This window comes from Lemur catta, chromosome 5, assembly GCF_020740605.2.
Source record: "Lemur catta isolate mLemCat1 chromosome 5, mLemCat1.pri, whole genome shotgun sequence".
Lineage (NCBI taxonomy): Eukaryota > Metazoa > Chordata > Mammalia > Primates > Lemuridae > Lemur > Lemur catta.
Genome location: NC_059132.1, coordinates 111712485 through 111733685, shown reverse-complemented (window position 1 = coordinate 111733685; position 21201 = coordinate 111712485). Strand labels below are relative to the sequence as shown.

General features: G+C 44.7%; 1 protein-coding gene across 1 annotated transcript in view; it reads right to left on the bottom strand.

The window, feature by feature from the left end:
• The window catches only part of SH3RF1 (SH3 domain containing ring finger 1), a 152034-nt gene extending 133080 nt beyond the window's left edge, over positions 1–18954 (bottom strand). Inside the window, 2 exon segments of the mRNA XM_045552534.1 lie at positions 16780–17267; positions 18701–18954. Coding sequence (XP_045408490.1) covers positions 16780–17172 — 393 coding nt within the window. The 5' untranslated portion in view covers positions 17173–17267; positions 18701–18954.
• Positions 18955–21201: the final 2247 nt, after the last annotated feature.

The following is a 21201-nucleotide window of genomic DNA, read 5'->3' as shown; positions in this document are numbered from 1 at the left end:
CACGCCCTCATCATCCGGTGTTACAGGTAGCTTTACAAGTACGAACACTGAAGTACACCAGTGCTGTCAATTATGAAAGATTTGTATTCATTTCCGAGAGCTAAAAACAGAGATGCTGCTATAGTTTGGAATCGTGTTGCTCATCTCCTGGTTTAAAAAAAAGGGGGGGGGGGGACTCATGGCAAGATTATTTTTTAAATCATTCCACATTTATCTTCATAATGCAACAATACAAAGTGAATTGCCAAATAAGCATATATGACACTTTAATTTACTCATCTATAAAAACTCTCAGTTCCAACTTAAACATCTGAATGATTAACAGTCATTTTCCTATTTGCCATATTTTTTCAACAGTGAGGTTTGCAGAGTAAATAACACCAACATCCATCAAGTAAAATTCATTCACTGATGTATTTGTTCATGTAAAAAACTCTTACTGAGAGACTACTATGGACCAGGCAGTGTTCTAGCTGCGGGGGACACAGACAGGAATAAATTTAGTCAAAGTCCTGGTCCTCACAGAGCTTACTGCAAGGTGGGGCAGGGTGGGGGTGGAATAAATAAAATATATAATATAATTTTAGAAACATGTAAGTGCCACAAAGAAAAATAAAGCAGGGTGAGGCTAGAAGCTTGATAGTGGAGGGAGGGGCAGGGCTTTTCTTGAATGTGGTGTTCAGAGAAGACCCTTCTAAAGAAGGGACATTTGAGAAGAGACCAAACTGAAGAAAAGGAGTGGGCCGTGTTGAAGCCTGGGTAAAATCAGACCTTCCTGCCAGGCAGGACAAAGAACAGGTGCAAGGCTCCCACACCTTGGCGGTTTCATTAACAGCAAGAAAGTCTGTATGGCTGGAGCAAAACATTTAGGCTTAGGAGATAAGGGGGAGGAAAAGGCAGGTCTCAGTTGTATTGCTTAAGTCTAATGGGCCATTGTATAAAATAGTTTTGAGCAAGAGTGACTGTCACACTAACTGAGGGGCAGGGACACTATTCTAGGAGACAGGCATGAACAGGAAGATTAGTCAGGAGACTATTTCAACACCTAGCACTTATTTTGATATTCTCTAAACGCTTTCACCCTTTAGGTTTTACAGGCGGTGGGGAGCTACTTCTTAAATTTCATTCTATCTAAACAAATTGATGTAAAGACATTTATGCACACTATACCACACATTCCTCTCAGTGATTTTATTAGTCAGAATAATTGAAAACTATTGTTTCAAATAATCTCAGTCAAGCAGCCTTAGAATCACACACAATACAAGATGGCCATCCTCCTCTCTGTTATTATAACTACATGAAAGTCATGTAGGAGTGAATAGTTCTTTTGTCCTTAAACAGGCTATTTGAAAAACAGAAGCATACTGTCTTTTATTGTCAATTCATGGTTCACAAAGCGTCTGAGGTTGGCTTTCGTCCTTCAAAAGCTTTTAATGGACAGGTACATTTAAGCCTTATTTTACGGACTGTGAGGAATGGAATGCACTGGGAGCGGTCCACAGCTCCCTTTTATGAAAGGAGAACGACATCAGCAATGCAGAGTGACCTCACCTATAAGGAATGCATCAGTGACATGGAACAAAGGTGGCTTCCTCCGTAAGGAAACACAATCTGTTTCAGAAAACTGCTTCATTACTTCTGAATGATTTAGAGCTGCATGGTCTACCAGAAACAGTACCACTCTTTAACTTCTATTTGTTATTAACAAAACTGTGATATCATTTTTTGTTCGAGAATTAAACAAAAGCCTTGTATGTTCATCAGTCAAAACTATGTTTTGCTCAGATTACCTTTGATCATATGTGTTTGTGCCAAATAAGTGTATTTATCAGCTGGAGCCAGGAAAGGCTAGACTGTATGCCTGTGAGAGTGAGGGCTCCGGTATGCTGTGCAGAGATTCAGGAACCAGGCAGGATGTGCCAGGTAGAGGCTATTAATTCCAAGTCTCAGGCTGCACTTAAGAGGCCTGCATTTCCACATTGTAGGACATGCTGAATTTTTTAGCTTATGAAACTTATCATAGCTTCCTTTTTCAAACAATGATATCAATGCAAAACAAGTTTCTCAAGAACAGAATGAATTCATTCATGGCTAACCTAGATGCAACAAACAGAACACAGAGTTACTAAAATATTACTTCACTCTTTCAAGACTGTAAAACATCTTGTTACATACTTTCCCCCAAGGTAATATGTCAAGAATTTACTTTCTGGAGTCAGAGATATACATTATTCCATAGGATCAGCTCTTAAAATGTTTTCATGTCCATTTAAAAGTGCTACTAAAATTGCTATTATTTTCACCCTAAAGCTACTAATAGTTGCAATCTAATTACTCCCAACTGTACAAATTACATTATCTAGTATGCAGTTGCCAGTAATTAGTAACTGCATAACTGTCAAATAACACTCAACTGACCAGGAAAATTGATTTTAATATCAATCTGTAAATTAATTTTTGCCTCAATCTATCTTTAACCCACCTACTCTATTTTTTGGCTTAATATTAATATATCCCAGTATGTCTGGTAATACTGCCAAGAAATGGTGACCTTTCAGTCTAGGCACAGAGAATAAATATGTGCTGATGGACTGATGCGTTCATAAGCAAAACACAAGCTCTTTTTTCATACTTTCTAAATTTCAACATATATCACTGAACATAAGGCATGTTAAATAAATCCCAAAATGGCAACACCCCACAGTTACAGACAGGATGGGTGGATTCATGCAGGGGGGCAGTTAAACAAAAATAAGCCACTAGCTAGTTGTTAATAATGAGCACCCTCTGCCCAAATACTACCCTGAGACCACGAAATTGGACAGAGAAGAAAGCCTTGGGGATGTGGAGTAAGGACCTGAGATATTTACATATCAGGCTAATGTGAAAAATAAACCTGCCTCTCAGTCCAAGAAAGAAAGAAAGTTTGGATCACAATGAAGAAACTTAAATAAACCTAGCGACACATGAGAATTTACATAATAAATATTCACACGGAATTCCCACTTCTTACAAAGCTCTTCATTCACAGCATCCCTAGAAACCACAGCGCGACACATTTCTGAAGTTACCAAGCCTTCCTGACATGTTGCTCCTTGAGACCTGCTATTCTTTTAAAATCTACAATGAAACGTTAAGTAGATCTAGCGTTACTTATTTGTAGCGATCAGATAGCATCATCTCCCGAGAACTACTCACAACTCAAGGTATTTCCACGCGTCCATTGTGGTTAAACAGTTGATGCATCCACAAGCACAGAGAACCCAGTCTTGCAGGTATCTGCACCAGCGAGCCTGTGGGCCTCTGTCATGCTTCCTGTCATACTGGCTGGCTTATGGTCTGAGATTGGAAAGGATCCCTGGGGACTAATTTATTCTTCTAACTGCCCTTTTCTTCCTTCTTTCCGCTTTATTCTCAAGAATTTTAATTTAATTTTGAATGTGCATGTTGCCTCTCATGGGATTCAAAGTGTGGAGGTGCTGTACGGCTAACCACATACCTGTGCTTCCTACCACCTACAGGATTACCTACCACAGGAATCGGGACACAGAGGAGCTGCATCAAAACAGAGGCCACTGTCACATGTAACACTGTCACTCCAAAAGAAGATTTGCCAGCACAGAAATCACAAAGTGCTTGGGAAAGATCAGCATGACTGTTGGACAGCTAATTCCTACCAGATCTTTTTCATTTTCGTCTACGTCAGAAGGATGTCCTGGGAGACAGGAGATAACAGACCACATATTTTTACTTTTATAAGGCTTTTGATGCAACTCAGTGGAACGTTCTTGCTACTAAATTAGGAAAACAGGATTTCTAGACCACCATGATGGGTGCACGCTTCGAGGGCCACCCTCAGAGAATGTTATTCAGGATCCAAAGGCTGTCAAGTTTCACGAGGGTTTACCCAGCCTTTAGGTAATACTTTCATTGCTGACTTAAATAGTGGAAAAACGGACGTGATTAAGCTCACCAAAAATACATGTGTGGTTAGGTACTCTCACTTATGAAGATATGGATTCTGGAATGTGAGCGGTCATCTATCAGCCCCTCCCAGAAGTATTTACTGAATTGAACACCTACCACTTTTTCCACAGTAAAGAACAGAAAAATACGGTACAAAACACAAGAGCACTCCCTGCTCTCAAGTTCCTTGCAACTTGGTGCAAGAGACCAAACTAAAACACAATTAATTAGAGAACAATTAAATACCAAACTGGGGTAGAGGATACTCAAAATAAACGTAATAAACAAGTTATGTATGTGTTTCAGATCAAACATCTATTAAAGAAATAGCATTCTGGATTGACATTTTTCAGTTCCTGTTGATAGCTGCAAATTGCTGACACTACCGCAAAGAGCACAGAAACAAGAGGCAACTTAATGAGGAAGGCAGTAAAAACTAACCACTCCAACAACAGATGGGGGAAACCTGAATTTATCTAAGTAGAAGAGAAAATCTGAGGTCTAGGCAAAGTATGACTCAGCAATGTAGTGAGTTATTTTTAAAGATAGGGAACATCAGGATAAAAAAACCAGCAGCATGCTCAGGAGGGTCACGTGACACCCCTTCCACGACAAAGCCAAGCCCTCCCTGGTCAGAACTGTACACCACACCAAGGGCTCTTCTGGACCTGAACCCAAGCAGGACGAGCAAGAGCTGGAGAGTGTCCAAAGGAGAGTGACTAAAATGATTAAAATGTTAGGAAATAGGTCCTCAGAGGAAATGTAAAGGAAACGAGGTTCTTTAGTCCAGATAAAAGACGGCTGGGAAGGGAGGAGGCCAGGGCTGCACGAAAGCCTGCAAGCCCAGGAAGAAGAGGTATAAGGGAGCACTTCTTCTCCATTAAGGATGGGACGAGAGGGATGAGACTAAATTGCAAGGACAGGAATTTATATTTGAGAGAGAAAAAGAACTTCCTGGCTAGGAAGATTAAAAAGCATTGGCATAAGTTACCAACAAGCTTTTGAATGTCCTTTTCAAGAGACTTTAAAAATACAGATGACCATCTTCATAAACTCCTCACCCAGTGTACTTACCCTACAAAATCAGTGACTATTTTAACTATAAATACAAGCTCTTTTAAAAAAATAAATAAACATTAAAAGTTGAAGCATAACAAGGCTCTTCACTATTGCTGCATTTCCAAAATTCATCAGAAGGTTATCAGTTATGTGAATGCATTTGTTTATATATGTGACTAGAACCATTTCTGGTTCTAGAAGTGGTTCTACTCCATAAAAAAGAGCAATCAGGGCCAGGTACGGTGGCTCACACCTGTAATCCTGGCACTCTGGGAGGCAGAGGTGGGAGGATCACTTGAGGTCAAGAGTTCGAAACCAGCCTGAGCAAAAGCCAGAACCCGTCTCTACTAAAAATAGAAAAAATTAGCTGGGTGTGGTGGCACCTGTAGTCCCAGCTACTCAGGAGGCTGAGGCAGGAGGATCGCTGGAGCCCAGGAGTTGGAGGTTGCTGTGAGCTAGGCTGACGCCACTGCACTCCACCCAGGGTGACAGAGCAAGACTCTGTCTCAAAAAAAAAGGCAATCAGTTGGCCTAATGAGATATAAAAAGTAATCAAAACATGGATAAACTAACCAATAGTATCCACTTAAGAAAAAGAATTTTAATGCTAGAATTTAATTTTAATGCTGAAAGGAGCAAGGGTGGGAAGAGTAAACAAAAATCATCCACAAAGGAATAAAACATACCACACACATGCACATGCATTCTCTCCCACCCCCTCCCTCTCTCACTTTCACTCTTATCTCATTTGATAGAAAGATAGATCGGTCTATCCAACAGTGGCATTAAAACACCCATGTGAGGGCATAATAATCTTTCCTAACATTAATCTTAAAAAGTTAGGACTACACTACAAAGCGCACCTAGTTTCCCTTATAGAAAGGCTTAGGGATCTGCATCTTTTCAACATTATGCTAATAACAAAAGAAAAAAAAAAACAACTAAGTCAAAAAACATATTTTTTTCAATTATTTGAGCTATTATCTTCCCCAATCACAAGAAGGGAAGGAGGGAGGGACAGAGGAAGGAAGGAAGAGACAGACAGTGGACACGGTCACAGATGGTCTAACACATGACAGTGAATCTGCTGGACGCTCGCCACGGGGCAAGAGGGCAGGCAGAGACACTGGAGACAACACTGCTCACCCTCCCTTCACGCGTGACGCCCAGACACGCAACCAGGTCACACTAGAGCTAGTGGCAGAACCCAGACTAAGCCACATATTTAGCATCATTTGGAGTCACTGCCTTATGAACAGCTTGATCGCTAAAATTTAATTTGCCTAATAAGGAACAAAAATGTCCGATGGCATTAACATTATAATTTTGATTAATTACCACACTACACACACGTGCGCGCACACGGGCAAAGTTTATTTTATAATATAAGTGTGATATGTAATAAAAGTTCTTATTTCTCTAGAAAGAGGGAAAACTCAAAATACTAATGTTCCTGGAGTCTCTCCTGGGTCCTGGGCATTTAAGATGCCTTACCTCATGCGATCCTCCCCGCCTTGGAAAGCAGATCTTCATCATTTTGCAAATGAAGGAATTAGGCTAAGGAAGTCCCTGCCCAGGAGCCACACAGACGACAAGCGACAGAGGTTCCACCTGACGCTAAGGCCCTCTCTTTTCCATCACACAAGACATTCTCTGTCCAGCAGAAACCACAGAGCACACAAAAAGGAGCACTCACAGGAAAAAATCAACTCCTCTGCCTTTCCCCTGCAAGTTTTTGAAAAGATTCTGAATTCTTTGGGCATATCCCCTACACGTGGTGAAACCTGCCACATCCTGGGCTCACTCACACTGCCCTCAGCCAGGGTGACCACGTCGTTCTGCCTGCCCCGGACGGTCCTGATTTACTACTCCTGTTGACTGCAAAATTACCGGCGGCATCCCTTTTCACTCTCAGAAGTATCCCAGTATAGAGGATAAACGACGTGGTCACCCCACCCAAGGCCCTCACTACAGCTTCCCCCATCCAAGCTTGTCTGACCCCAAGGCAGCTCGGTTCCTTGCCGTTCCTCTCTTTCAGCATAAACACCCTGTCCCTCAGAGCAGGGCTTCTCAAGTCAGCAAAGCTGGGAAAAGCAATATGGTTAGGATATTCATACCCTCCAAGGAGGAGAACATCTTAACGTGAAGACAATCTCTATCTGTTGAAATTTCAAGCAGTGTGACAACTTTATATGAAGACAATACTCAGGAAGAACAGAGGTAGATCATTCTAAGTAGATGAGCCCATCAGGGAAACCAGCCCCACTTGGAGCTGGATCCTATGGTGGCCTCCCTAAACTGTCCTCATTGTTCAGCTCTAGCTCACTTCTAACTGAACAGATTATCTAACAGTTCTTCTGAACACTCCCGTGGCAAGCACAGTGTGAGTTTCTAAGAGGACGCCGGAGGCAGACTGCTAGTGTCCACAGACGACCGTGAGAGCCACATGGCACCAAGAGGATATCCAGACACCAATCTGAATTTGTTCTAAATGTTCGATATCAGGCCCAGCTCAGTGGCTCATGTCTGTAATCCTACCACTTTGGGAGGCCAAGGTGGAGGGATCACTTGAAGCCAGGAGTTCAAGACCAGCCTGAGCAAGAGCAAGACCCTGTCTCTACAAAAAATAGAAAAATTAGCCAGCTTGGTGGTGCACATGCCTGTAGTCCCAGCTACTAGGGAGGCTGAGGTAGGAGATCACTTGAGCCCAGGAGTTTGAGGTTGCTGTGAGTTATGAATACAGTGAGCCACTGCACTCTAGCCTGGGTGACAGAGCAAGACCCTGTCTCAAAATAAAATAAAAATTCAATATCAAAGTTGGCCTTTGCTAGGGTAATTATTTTTTAAATTTGAGGTCTTCAAAGGAACTCAATGAGGCAAACCTCATTTTATAAAAGAGGAAATTATGGCTTATAGAAAGGATTCGCCTACAATCACAAAGCCAGGACTAGAAACCAGGTCTCATTTTTCCACCATATAGGGGATCCTCAACTTCCACACCTCATACATTTTCATGCCTCATACATGGAGATCCAATACTTTTCTGGTGCCAGATTTGTACTTTCTTGGAACTGCTGACATTTCAAGCTGTCACGTGGTGGAGCCTTTCAACCAATACTTGAGTTTCAGCAACATCACAACGGTGTTAACACTTTCAATATCTTCTAATATTCTGGACTTGTTTTTTAAAAATAAGTATAAAGGAGAAAATAAAAGTGTTAATACTAGTATAACTACGACAGGAGTGAAAATATTTAGGCCTTCCAAAAATGGCAAAAATATCCTCTCGGATTTCAACTGTCGGGGGAAAAAGTAAAAACATATGAAATGCTGGAAATAATTTATCACCAATTGTGCTTAAAACACAACTTTAATAATGGAAAAAAAACTGAGAGGTTTGTTTTGTTAACAATGTAACTTTGAATAAGCTGAGCAAATGAAAATTTAAGGTTTGAAATTTAATTTCATCACATATATTAATGTTTAATCTGCGTGTTTAATGTTTTAAAGAACTTAAAAACCAAGCAGTTATATAATTAGGAATGTAAGAATATTTTTAACTCTACAAGAATTCAATCTTCTTGTAACGTATCTAAATGTTCAGCCCTCAAACACTACTGCTCACACTTCCAGGAACCTTCCACAAATGCCAGGGCTGTGTGTATCCCACACTGACATTCTCACTCTGTTGCTGGTGTATTATTTTTGTGGGTACCTCACATAAATTAACACTAGACATGAGGCATCCTACAGCAAACGTGCATGTCCTTTGTATACAATTCTTCATTGCTTAGGACCACTCACTACCTTTTAAAATAATGAAAATTCACTCCTGTTCATTCATTCCTGAATTATAAACAGTAAAAATGCAGTGTTTCAAAGGATTTTTTTCTGGCAAAAAAAAATAAGGAATTTATTTCCTCAGGCTAACAGAAAAAATGTTCAGGCCTGACAGTCCTTGCCTTTCTGCACTATATTTAATGTAACTTAAAGATTCATTTGCACATCCTCCTACTGCTCACTTTTTTCGCGTTTCGCAGCACAAATAATCTACTTAACTGTTACTGTCAGCAGTCTGAAATGGCACCTCCATTCCCTTCCCAACTACCCCGAAAGAGCCACTCACACATCTATCTTTAAAATGGCTGTGTTTACAGCCACCCATATGCCACCATTCATGAAGCAACTGCTACCGTCCTCGTGACGAGGCATTGGCAGGCACAGCCATGACAAAGGATTGCGGAGCCACAAATAGGGTGCCTGGGGCTCTGAATTTTTCTTTTTAAGGTTACTACTTTCAGAAGAAACTAAAAAAATTTTTTTGAAAGGAGCAGAGACATACATACCCCTCATGATAAAACCTTTGGGAGAGTGAGGGAGCCCTCCTGGCAAAGCTGTCTCCAGGCATATTTCCATGCTATACTACGTTGCTATGCAAACGTGGATTGCTGCTACCTGCCTTCCTCGCTCTCCGTACTACGTCGCCACGTGTTAAAACTTCCCTCCCAAGTGTACGTCACTGTACTGTGGGTGCTAGGCTGCTATACCACTGTGGATCCGTATGGAGAACCTTGCTACACACTGAATTACAAAGTCATTTGCCTTTTGACCTTAAAATTAAGAAGGCTTTTCACATATTATCTTAAGTTTGCTTAAACCACATTGAGCAATAGGCTGGAGAGGGGCAGATTAATAAACAGAGTGACTGATTGATGAGGGGTGGGGGGAACAGGCATTCTGCGCTGCAGAGGTGAGTTAAGGAATGAAGGTGTGCAAAGGGGAGCAGGGGTCTGGGAGTGCTGAGGGAGGGACCACAAGCAACAGAAAAACAGGGGCAGGAATTGACAGACTGCCCCCACCCCACGCTTGTTTTTATACTTCTGATTTTACTCTTCTTCACCAGAGCCTAATTATGAGACAAAAAGAACATTTAGGAGCACAACCAGGAAACGCAGCTCCAGGAAACAATGGAGCAGCACAGGAGTCCTGCTTTCCTTCCCCCTTTCTGTTCTACCACGTCCCCCCACCCCCCCCACCCCGTCCCCCCTCTTAGCCACTGGGAAAGTGAAGACCACGCTGCAGGACAGGGCTGTGCACGGTGGCAGGAAGGCAGAAAAGTGAACCAACTACAGAGATTCCACACCAGCTGAAGGGGAAGCCAAGGGAGAGGAGCTGAAGCCAGAGAACAGGGCAGAGGTAGGACTTTTCAAAAAAAGGGCAAAAATAACAGGGATCCCGGCTAAAGCAAACTAGATTTTATCTCTTTCCTCCCTGTCCCTCTAGTCTGCCCTTACCTTGCCCAGCCAGCAACAACAGAATAAATTTTTCTGTCCTTTCTCTCCTTCACCCAAAGGAGAAATTTTTAAAAAAAAAGGGGGGGGGGGATAGTAATATAAATGAGGGAAATGGGGAAAGAAACCCCCAGGCATTGCCAAAAAGAATGGACATTCATCACGCTATTTCTCACGTGTATGGGACCAAAACAACCGACTTCATGTCCCCATTTTGTGCAGCTCTACAGCCAAACACTACTACCATTTTATAATCTTACATTTCTTTTCAATTACTTTGGTTCTCATCCCCCCAAATAGAAATGGTATGAATACTCTTTTGTAAGGAAGACTGATAATTATTTTTATAATGATGATACTATTACTATTAGTAATAATATATCCATTTACACAATCTTCAAAATATTCCCACATCAATTCTTACACTGATCCACAAGACAACCTATAAACAGGCTGAGCAAGTAGTAGCCCTATTTTACAGATTGTGGAGGAAAGGCAGAAAAAGGGGGTTAAGCACACAGAAAACCTCGAGGAAACGTACAGCCAAGGATCTCTGGAGAGTGATCAGCATTCACTGCGCTGTTTATTCAGCGCCTCTCGTGGGCGTGTCCTCTGTGCCAGACACCACACCGGGCTCTCAAAAGTCGAAGATGAACCAGACTCACTGGGAACCCCCAGTCATCCAACCACCCTGCATGGAGCTTAGACCCCAAAGGGTTCTGCATCTCCGTGCTGAAAAAATGAAGCAAGTTGAGGGCAGTGTTGGAACCAGAGGCCACGACTCCTGACCTCCAAACCACACTCCTCCCATAGACTAAGCTGAGGAAGGTCTGGCCTCCTGGTCCACTGTCGTTTGTAAAGGAGTTTATTTGTCCCCTTTCTGTCAAGAAAAAAAAAGGAAAGGAAAGGAAAACCCACAGGTGGCAAGGACAGCGAGGGGTGAATAACCTCTCCAGTTACAACAGAGAAAAGCCTCCCCTGATGAAAGCAGCATGAGAACCCCGGGGAAAACGCAGGATGGCAAGGAAGCATCTGGGGCCAGGCGGGTCTAGGGTGGAATCCCATCTCCATCACTTACTCTCTAGGAGAACTCGGGCAAGTTATTTAACGTCTTCCAGCCATCCTTCCTACACCCATGAAATGAGAATGATAACACATAATACCTTCTCACAGATCAACGTGAGTAGCTATGGAAAGCTACCCAAGTTATATCATTAGTTTGAGGGAACCTCAAATTGCAGAATAACATGTACCATATGATCCCATTTCTATTAATTTTTTTTCTGAAAGAAAATACAAAAAAAAGCTCTTCACAGGGTTCACCCTGGGGATTAGGAATAGAGAGGTGGAGAGATTTTCTCCTTTTCTATTAAATTTCTTACCATGAGTATTACTTTTAATTTTAAAATTAGAAAAACAAAATACTACAGCCATTTAAAAAGAATGAAACATGATAATTCAATGAGTGGTACACTTATGTGCACTTTTCTACATGTATATGTTAATAAAGAGCTTTTTTAAAAAGTGAGGCAAATTTATGGGCTCAGACATGAAAAGATTTCACAGATATATTAAATGAACTATCAAGTAAACCACTGAATATGCAGAGTCTGAAACTCTATTGATGTAAAAAAACTAGGCATACACATATAAATGTATATGAAAAGATCTGCAAGGACACATACACACTTAATAACATTTTTCTGTATTGGATTTTTAACAACCAAAATGTTTTACATACTCATTTTGAAATTTACATTCTTTTTCATTCTTTAAATAATAATACTTCACCCCCACAGAGGGCTGTTGTGAGATTTACGTGATTACAGCTACATGATACTTTATGTGATATAAAAAGGAATCATTGAGCATTTATTTTTTAAATTACCGATTAGTGTGCATCACAGACTGCCTTCCATCCCTGCCTTCCACCCCATTCTAGAGCCCACCCTTGAGCTCACTAAGGAACCTGATTCAGGAATAAAAAAGGTCAGGGATGGGGCAGACAGGAGTCCTGGAGCAAGAGTCAAGGATGAAATGAAGAATAAAATAAGAGGCCAAGAATGTCTGCAACACTGTTTAGCCAAAAAAACAAACAAATAAACAAAAACTCCCACCTTTTCTATTTTAGTCACGCTGAAATATATCGAAACATCTCCCTCGTCCAAACCACCCCGTTAAATGTCCTGCTTAGGTCCAGTATGTGACTACAGATTCCCAATCCCCATCTCTGCAACTCCTGACAGCCGGTGTTTGTACTGAACCGTCCACTCCACGGGGCACATCCTCCTGACCACTCTAATCCACACCTGGTCCATCCTTTCACCACGCACTTGATCCAAGGACCACAAACCGCACACCACCATGAACTTCATCACAGACACTTATTTTATCTTATCCCACCGCGTGGTGCTTCCCTATAGGCTGCCTTATTTGCTGTTTCTTGTGTGTCTTACCAATGTAAACTTCTTGGACAGAAACATGCACAAATGCCATCTTTGTCCTAATAGAGATTCTGGCACACACCTAAGCCTGAAAGCAGCTCTCCACAGGTACTCGCTCTCTGACTAGCGGCCCGCAGTGCAGTTCACAGCTGGCAACAGCTTTCTGCGCCCCACCTGACCAACTCAGCTGTCTTGCCTTTCTCCCCACTGTCCTTCAATTCTCTCTCCACTGCCTTTCCTCTGAGTAATGCCTCAGGCACCACTAAGTCCTGCAAGGCACCTTCTCCAGACTCCTGTTACAGAAGAATCCAGCTTGCTAGACATAAGAAAACAGTAGTAGTTCTCCCCTCCTGATACTTCCTTTCCTCTACCCCAAGCCCTTCTGTGTTTCTGGTATATGATCACATAAACCTCAACTTTCCTACATTATGAAACTATGTCAGGCGGTTTGTGCAGGTGAGGGTGGGGAGGGACTGAACAACCTCTCAAGGGTCCACCTCAGGATGCACAGAAGGCTGGACCGCGGCCAGTCTGTGGGGAAACCAGCGCTGAAGGGATTGGCAGTGGACCCAGAGGTCACTCGGGGGTCAGACCCTTAGGAGCATGTCCACGGTCAGTTATCGGTCTGCTCGGGCTCCCATAACAAAGCACGCAGCCTGGGTGACTTAAACAACAGAAATGTTTTTCCTCACAGTTCTGGAGGCTGGAAGTCCAAGTTCCAGGTGTTGGCAGGGTTGATTTCTAAAGGCCTCTCTCCTTGGTTGGTAGGTGGCTATCTTCTCCATGTGTCTTCACATGGTCTTCCCTGTGTCTCTCTCTGTCCTAATCCTCTCTTCTTACAAGGACACTAATCCTATTGGACTAAGGCCCACACATGTGACCTCATTTTACCTTAACCACATCTTCTTAAGAGGCCTTCTCCCCAAAGAGAGTCACATTCTGAGGTACCAGGAGTTAGGACTTCAAAATAGGGATTTGAGAGAAACAATTCAGCCCAAAACAGCCAACAATAGGGAAAGGGAGAGAAAGAAGGTGTGATGGTGACTATGAAGAAATGAAAGCACACCCGGCATCTGCAGAAGGAACCGTGTGTCCCCCGTAGCTAGAGAGCACTTACAATCTATATCCCACATCTGGCCCTCACTACTTACACACGTTTGCCATATCTTACTCTTATACACACACACACACACACACACACACACACACACGTGTGTATTTTATCTCCTGCGGCTACACTCTGCAGTCCATTGACAGGTATCTGCAGCGCCCTCTCCCAGTGGCTCGTTCCGCCACTTGGCTTTGGCCTAAAACCAGGAGGAACTCTTAGAGGCGAAGACCTGGCGGATTCCCATGGTGACTCCAATCCCACACTCTTTCCTTTTCTCCTCCATATTGGGCAGGAAACACTAAAATTCTGGGAACAAGATGTGTGTCACACATTGGAAATGTCCAAATCCGCTGATAACATTCATTCCACCTCGGCTAAATGCATGAGGAAGCCACATGGTCACAATCCAATGGAACACAGAACTGAACTAATAAACTGAAGCAGCATTCCGCATGTTATCACTTTCAGCCTCGCACAACATGTGGAAACAGGCTTATTGCACCACTTGGTCATGTCAGAACACATAAGGGAGGTGGATGCACCTTTGGGATTTATTTTATAGTCACTCCCATCAGGGAAGTGTCTGGAGGAGCGCATTACAATCTCCATGTGGCTGTATGTTACAGAGTCCTCACTTTTACAAGGAGTGTTTTCTAGAGATAGATGTATTTATCTTTCCGGTACTTGAACTATATATATAACCCTGATTGTTCTGAACACTTGAAAGCAAAAGGTACTCATAACTGCTAATAAGAAACTTTTTTTTTTTAAGAGACAGAGTCTCACTATGTTGCCCAGGCTGGAGTCCAATTCCTGGGCTGAAATGATCTTCCTGCCTCAGCCTCCCAGGTAGCTGGAATTACAGGCATGCATCACGGTGCCTGGCTTAGGAAACTATTTTAAACCAGAAAAAAAGCTGTTCTTTTTATAAGTGTTACATCATTTGCATCAACTCAGACTACTAAATAGTTTTGGTTTTGTCCTCCACCCTCCCCCAGCTCCTGCTTTAGCCACCTCGATTATTTTATCCATGCTATAAGACTCAAGTCAGTTGAGCTTCTTGGCAAGTAATTATTCTCATGCTAAAGAAGAAACATGAGGTAGATTAGGAAAATCAGATAAACCAGAAAAATAATACTGACATAATCAAAATCTCCAAATAATTTACCTAAGAAAAGTAAAGTTCACCTTTAGGAGCTTAGCAGTTCTGATAAATGAGAATTCAGGTAAGTGGCATTATACAATCAACTCTACTTTCAAAGGACATAAAGTGGAATGCTTGAGTTTTTCCTTAAATTCCTTTCATCAGTGTTCAAACATTCAATGCATTCCTCACAACAGGTAAGGCAACTGTGTCAACAACTAAGACACAGAATTCCTATTCGTAGCCAGAAGCTATGCCTTCACTAGTCTAATTAACAGGGAAACAAAACCTCTCCAAAGATGCAAATCTATCCCTTTATAAAGCTAAGCAGACCTGGGTCAGGTGTCTCAGAAATTATCAACTTGATCACTGGTTCTGAAGTTAAAATATTCATAAGTCCATATACACTAATCAAAGTACGAGTCAACTCCACAAAACAGAAGCAATCTAAGACAAGTGTTTAAGCACATCAATTTCCCAACATGCGGGCTCCGAATAAAGAAAGAAGACCTCCCTAACCCAAAGTTCTCCCTATCTTAAAAAAAAAAAAAAAAAATTAAATATGTCAAAAGAAACGTGAAAGCCCAGTGATGAAACTATTTTCTAGTGATTAAAATGACTTACATACTTTACATCTAGTAAATACTTTTATCATTTGTAAAAGATGAGCTGGAGAAAGAAGTAGGAGAAACTACTCTGTTACCATTGCCTGACATCCACATCTGTGAATTTATGCTGTCTAATGTCATCCCAATGCGTAGTTCCTATATTAAATGAAATAAGTCAGTTTTGAGTGTTTACTATGAATATTTGAAAAAAATACTCTCATTCAGATAAACTGCTTTTTAAAAGTAGATTTTACCAATTTGGCCAATTATCAAAATTGCTTCTTCCAACAAAAATGGAATTGTTTTAAACATCTGATGCCCAGGACTACTTTTTATTTTTACAAATATGAGAAAAGCATATCTTATCAGGGACCCATCGCCAGCAACATAATTTACATTTACTTGGAATACCTTACCTTCTGGAAACTGTGTGTCAGTTGTAGCAGCTGGCCAAACAATTAGCTTCATCTAAAATTATTTCAGCCCAAGCCCAAATCCCAAGAAAAATCATTTTGATGAAAATATTTTATTTCACTCATTGTAAAACCCAACATAAAGCTGGATGTTTTAGCACAGTCTTAAGTGACATTTTGTTGCTACAGCAACAGAACTCTGCTACCTATGGCCATGATTTGTTAAGAATTCCTCCAACGAATAAATTCTGTGCTGTGCATTCATAAAACCAATAGAATGACTCTAAGCAACATAAAAATTAAGTCTTGATTTCCTACTTATGATAGACCCACACATATTTATAACATATATACTCATATGTACTACACACATATATGTAATTATTCTCAACTCCACCAAAAGGGTAAAACCATGCTAAATTTCCACCTTAAAATGAGCACCAACAACTGTTGTGTTTTAGATTTCATTGAATAATTGCTACATGTTTCCCAAAATTTATCTTAAAAGATAACAGAGACTATCCGGAGAGAATTTTCAAAACAAGAAAATTCGTTATTTATATCCACTCTCATTCCAAGACAGAAGAAAAAAAGATCCTGAGGTATTATCTCCTATCTGTCCTAGTAAGTGAGGCTTCTTAAGCAATGAGCTGATTTAGAAAACGTGAAGCTAAGGACTAAAGAAAAAACTGAGGACCTAACGACCTTTATTCACCAAACTGCCCCCGCAGGTTACTCACCCTCACTGGGGGGCTCCACGCTTGCACCCGAGGCTGCTGTCCACCCTGGGAGCTCTGCAGATCCTTCGAGCTACAATTAGCCACAGTGCTGCTCTGAGCCCTTAACGCATTTGTGCAGTTGGTCCCACCGCCCCCACCAGGGCCAGGTTTCCAAGGCCTCTGCTTGATGCCATCCAGGAGTCTGACCAGCAGGATGTTACTGGGAAGCTCCTCGACACCGGAGCCGACAAGAGTCCTGCACTCGGGACATCTCAGTTCATTTCGAGAACCCACGATCCCCAGCAAACATCGTTTGCAAAACGTGTGCTGGCAAGGCAAGACCTTCGCAGAAGCATCGAGGCGTTCTAGACACACAGGACACTCCAAAAGATCCAACAAGGCAGATTCATCCATCTTTATCTACTTCACTGAGAAAAAGGCTTCAGAAATGTTCATAGTTGTGTGCATCCCTTAAAATGATTCATGTAACATCCATGTCAGGCTTGGCTCTAGAGTCATGGGGGAAGAAGGGAAAAAGAGACAATTAGTGGTGTTAGCTGGGGAAGAAGTTCACAAAGGAGCCAAGAACCAAAAAGTACACCAAAGTGCTCCCTCTCTGAAGAGTGTAGCTTTGCTTTGGAATGTGGTTCCTAAACTCCAAAGTCAACAATTAAAAACAAAATAGGCTTTCTAAACAATTCAGAATTAACCCCTGAAGATACCTGGGCAGGAATAGCCAGCTATCACAGGATTCCTGTAATAAACATGATTTATGAAATGCAATAAAGAACGTAATTTCTTAAGCTCTGAAAGTGGTATGACTGCCTTAATAAAGTCCTCAACTCACGTGGGAAGCTGAACAGAAGCAATTGAAAGTTTCCTCTACCTGAAATTACTATTAAATCCAACGAAGTTCCCAATTTTTAAGCCACTTTAGCGTTTAGGAAACCACGCCTCAGATGATCGCTTGCGGTAAATGATCCCAATATTAAATACATATGTTTCTTCACTGGTCTTAAAAATAGAACTGTTTCATCTCGCCCAACCGAAAAGAGCTGAAGGTTGACAATTCTAAAGGACACAGGATTTGCTTGAAAGCAGCTAAAATATAAACGCACCCTTCAGAGCAGGCGCCGACAAACTCTGAAACAGATTTCTGAACAGCCTGTCCTAATCCCATTCAGAAAACCTGGCAAAATTAACACCAAAGAATTTGACAATGGAATGTTGGACTGAAAACTGCGAGCATAATATGAAAATGGGGCCATTCAGGAAAAAGCGATGCACTCACCGCGCCGCTCTCCCCCACCGGAATCAGCGTAAACGCGGACGCCGGGGGAAGCGGGCGGGGAGAGCCGGGGGCCCCCACGGCGGCTCCCGCAAAGTCGGGGGGAGCCCGGGCTGCGCCCCCTGCCGCGCGCCCGGCGCAGGTGGCCCGACCCGCCGCGGACACCGGGCCAGGTGTCCGTCCGGGCGGGGACGCCGCGCGCGGGGCTGCGGCCAGGCCGGTCCGGAACGCGGCGCTCATTCTACAGCCTCCTCTCCGCCGCCCGCAGGTCAGGCGGGGCACAAATCTCCCCACACGGCCGCTGGAAGTTTCAAGGACTCAACACAAATGCGCAGCCTCAAGTTGCGAAACTCAGCCCCGCGAAGCGCCGCGGGAGGACAGGGCTGGAGCCCGCGGAGACGGGTCCCCGGGGAGACCGGGCCACCGGGAGCGGCGCCCGGCTGCGCCCCGGAGACCGCGGCACCGCGCCCGGCAGCTTCCCGCCCGCAGACGGCAGAGGCCGCGGGCTCCGCGCCCGCAGGTCCGGGCTCCCGGCCCCCGGGGCGCGAGGGGACAGGGAGACTGGCCGGTGCGGGGACGGGGCACGCCGGGCCACCACCTCCTCCGCGTCCGGCTCGCGGACGCCGGGTCCCCGCCGCCCAGCGCCCGCCCTACCTCGCGCCTCGGCTCCTCCTCTTTGTTCGCGGCCCCGCAGCGGCGGCGGCGGCGGCTGATGCAGATGCGGCCCCGCCGCGCCCGGCGCTCGCGGTGTCTCTGACGCGGCGGCGGCACCCGAGGCTCCTCTCGGCTGCCCCCCTCGCGCGCGCACGCCACGCCGCCGCCGCCTCCCGCGCTCCCGGCCGAGGAGGGCGGAGGAGGAGGAGGAAGAGGAGGAGGCCGAGCCGCAGCCGGCGCCCCGGGCGCGAGGGGGCGGCCCGCGCCACAGCGCCTCCCCCCGGAGCGGGCGCGGCACCTCCCCCGGGAGCCGCCCGCCGCCGGCTCTGAGGTACCTGCGCGCCGAGCCCGCCGGACCCAGGGGCGTGACGGGGGCGGCGGCCGGAGGAGACGCTGTGAGGCCTGGAGTCCGGGAAGCGGGGCTCTCGGGGGGCCGCGAGGAGGACGGTTTGCGGACAGACACCTTCTCCCTGAGGAAAACACGCCTGGAAAATGGAGCCGCCCGAGGGGGAGGCGTTGGGGGTGGCGGCGAGGGCAGGAGGAAGGAGCCTCGGGGCAAGGCCGGCCGCGGCGTCCTCCTGCCCGGCGGCCCCGACGGCCCCGGCGGCCCCTCCCGGGCGGGACCCGCCTCGGCGCGGGGGGCGGGGCGGCCCCGGCGGGAACACGCCCGGCCCGGGGCACGCGCTTGGTGGAGCCCGAGCGCGGTGACCCCGGAGGTCCGAGAGGCGTCGCGCCAGCGGGGACAGCGCCAGCCGGGCAGCTCTGCAGCCGCCGCCCGCGCCCAGGCGTCACCCGGACGCGGACCCCGGCGAGCGGGGCGTTGCTGACCCAGGAGCGCAAACCGGGAGCGGAGGGGCTGGGACGCGGCGGTGTGGGCGGGGGGCCCGGCCCCGGGGGGAGAAGCCCGGCCTGGCCGCGGCGGGGGCTCCCGAAGGCTCCTGCCCGGCGCTCTTCCCTCTGCGCCGGGAGCCGCGACGGTCCTGCCCGCTCGCCCCAGGCGCGCACCTGCACGCTCTGAGGTGTGGCGCTGAGAACACGGCCACGGGCTTCGAGGTTTTCCCAGACTCGATGTAGAGGAAAAACAAGTTACAATGTTGTCATTGATCTAAAGTTGTTATTATTTGGTTTGCATTTACCATCAAGTTACAAAGTTATCCGAAGAACCCTTCCTCACAAGTGGGCAGAACCTAGGTGGAAATAAGAAAGGTTTACGGAGATTATGCAAGAAATTCCTGCCCAGCCACCAACCAGGCTGACAATTTCTCCTCCTCCTCCAGCGAGGGCCGCAGCTAAATCATTCAAGACAAATCAGGATCTCCTAAAGATGAAAAAATTATAACAGCTAAAAATTGTCACTCTGTAAGCCAGGCACTGTGCTAAACATCTTACATGCATAAATTCCATTCTCGCAGCAACCCTCCGTCATCTGTCCCCAGCTTTGTTCTAGATAGATTAATATGCTGAGAGTCATAATGCATCAACACCAAAAATAATATCCCACTTCCCCTCCACTAAAAGTGAGCAAATACACAGGCATTTGAGCTGAGAAAGACAAGGGAAGGAATGAATGGAATGGAGAATTTTTAATCCAATTTGTAAACAAGGCACCCTGGCAGGGACTGCTTGGTTGTGAATCTGAAGCTGTGCGGATGCAGGTGAGGCTTACTGGGAGATCACAGTAAACAGATAAGGATTTATTAATACATCCAGTTTACAGTTATTAACACTGAATCTCAAATAGGTTACCTTCCTCCCCAAGTCATACAGGAAGTATGTTGAATCAAAACTCAACCCCAGCTTTCTGAATTCCACATCCAGTTTTCTTTCCGCCTTTCCCAGGCGCTCTGTTTTGCACATGACTGTCATATCGCCATCCCAGGCAGAGCCGAGCAAGCAGTGTCTCTCTTCCCAAGGGAACCAAGAAACTTAATCATGTGATTACTCTGGAGAACCAGGGACAATTTTTGTTTTGTTCTTATGTTGGTTTTTTGTTTTTAGAGAGAGCAGCACACAAGGTCATAGGTACGTGGTGCCACTCTTGAAACTCTAGGCAAGAAAATCAGTAGTCACATCCATTTTCAAAGGACTGAAGATAATGTGTCCCGAGACGACAGTGGTCAAAGAAGCCAGCGCACATCCCCTGAACGTCACGTGGGACGTGGCTGCAGTTCTTTGAATGCCCCTGGTGCGTGTTCGCTGTATTTTTTAGAACACAGCTCTTTTATTAACTTTAGCTACTGCAGCTGTAAAATGAAGTCTTAGGCAAATTACTTTAACTTCTTGAGCCCGTTTCTGTCTGTCAAATGGTAATAAAAATAATACCTCTCATAGAGGTATTGGACAATTATATGAGACAACATGCTGGTTCTTTGTACATCTCTATTAATAAAGTAAGATATCATCATTATCTGCCAAGAATCACACAGGCAGAGTTATTCTGGGTAAAGTTCTCACTTCCTGGGGTCTTAAAAAAGTTTGGGATAATGCTGGTAATTGCAAAA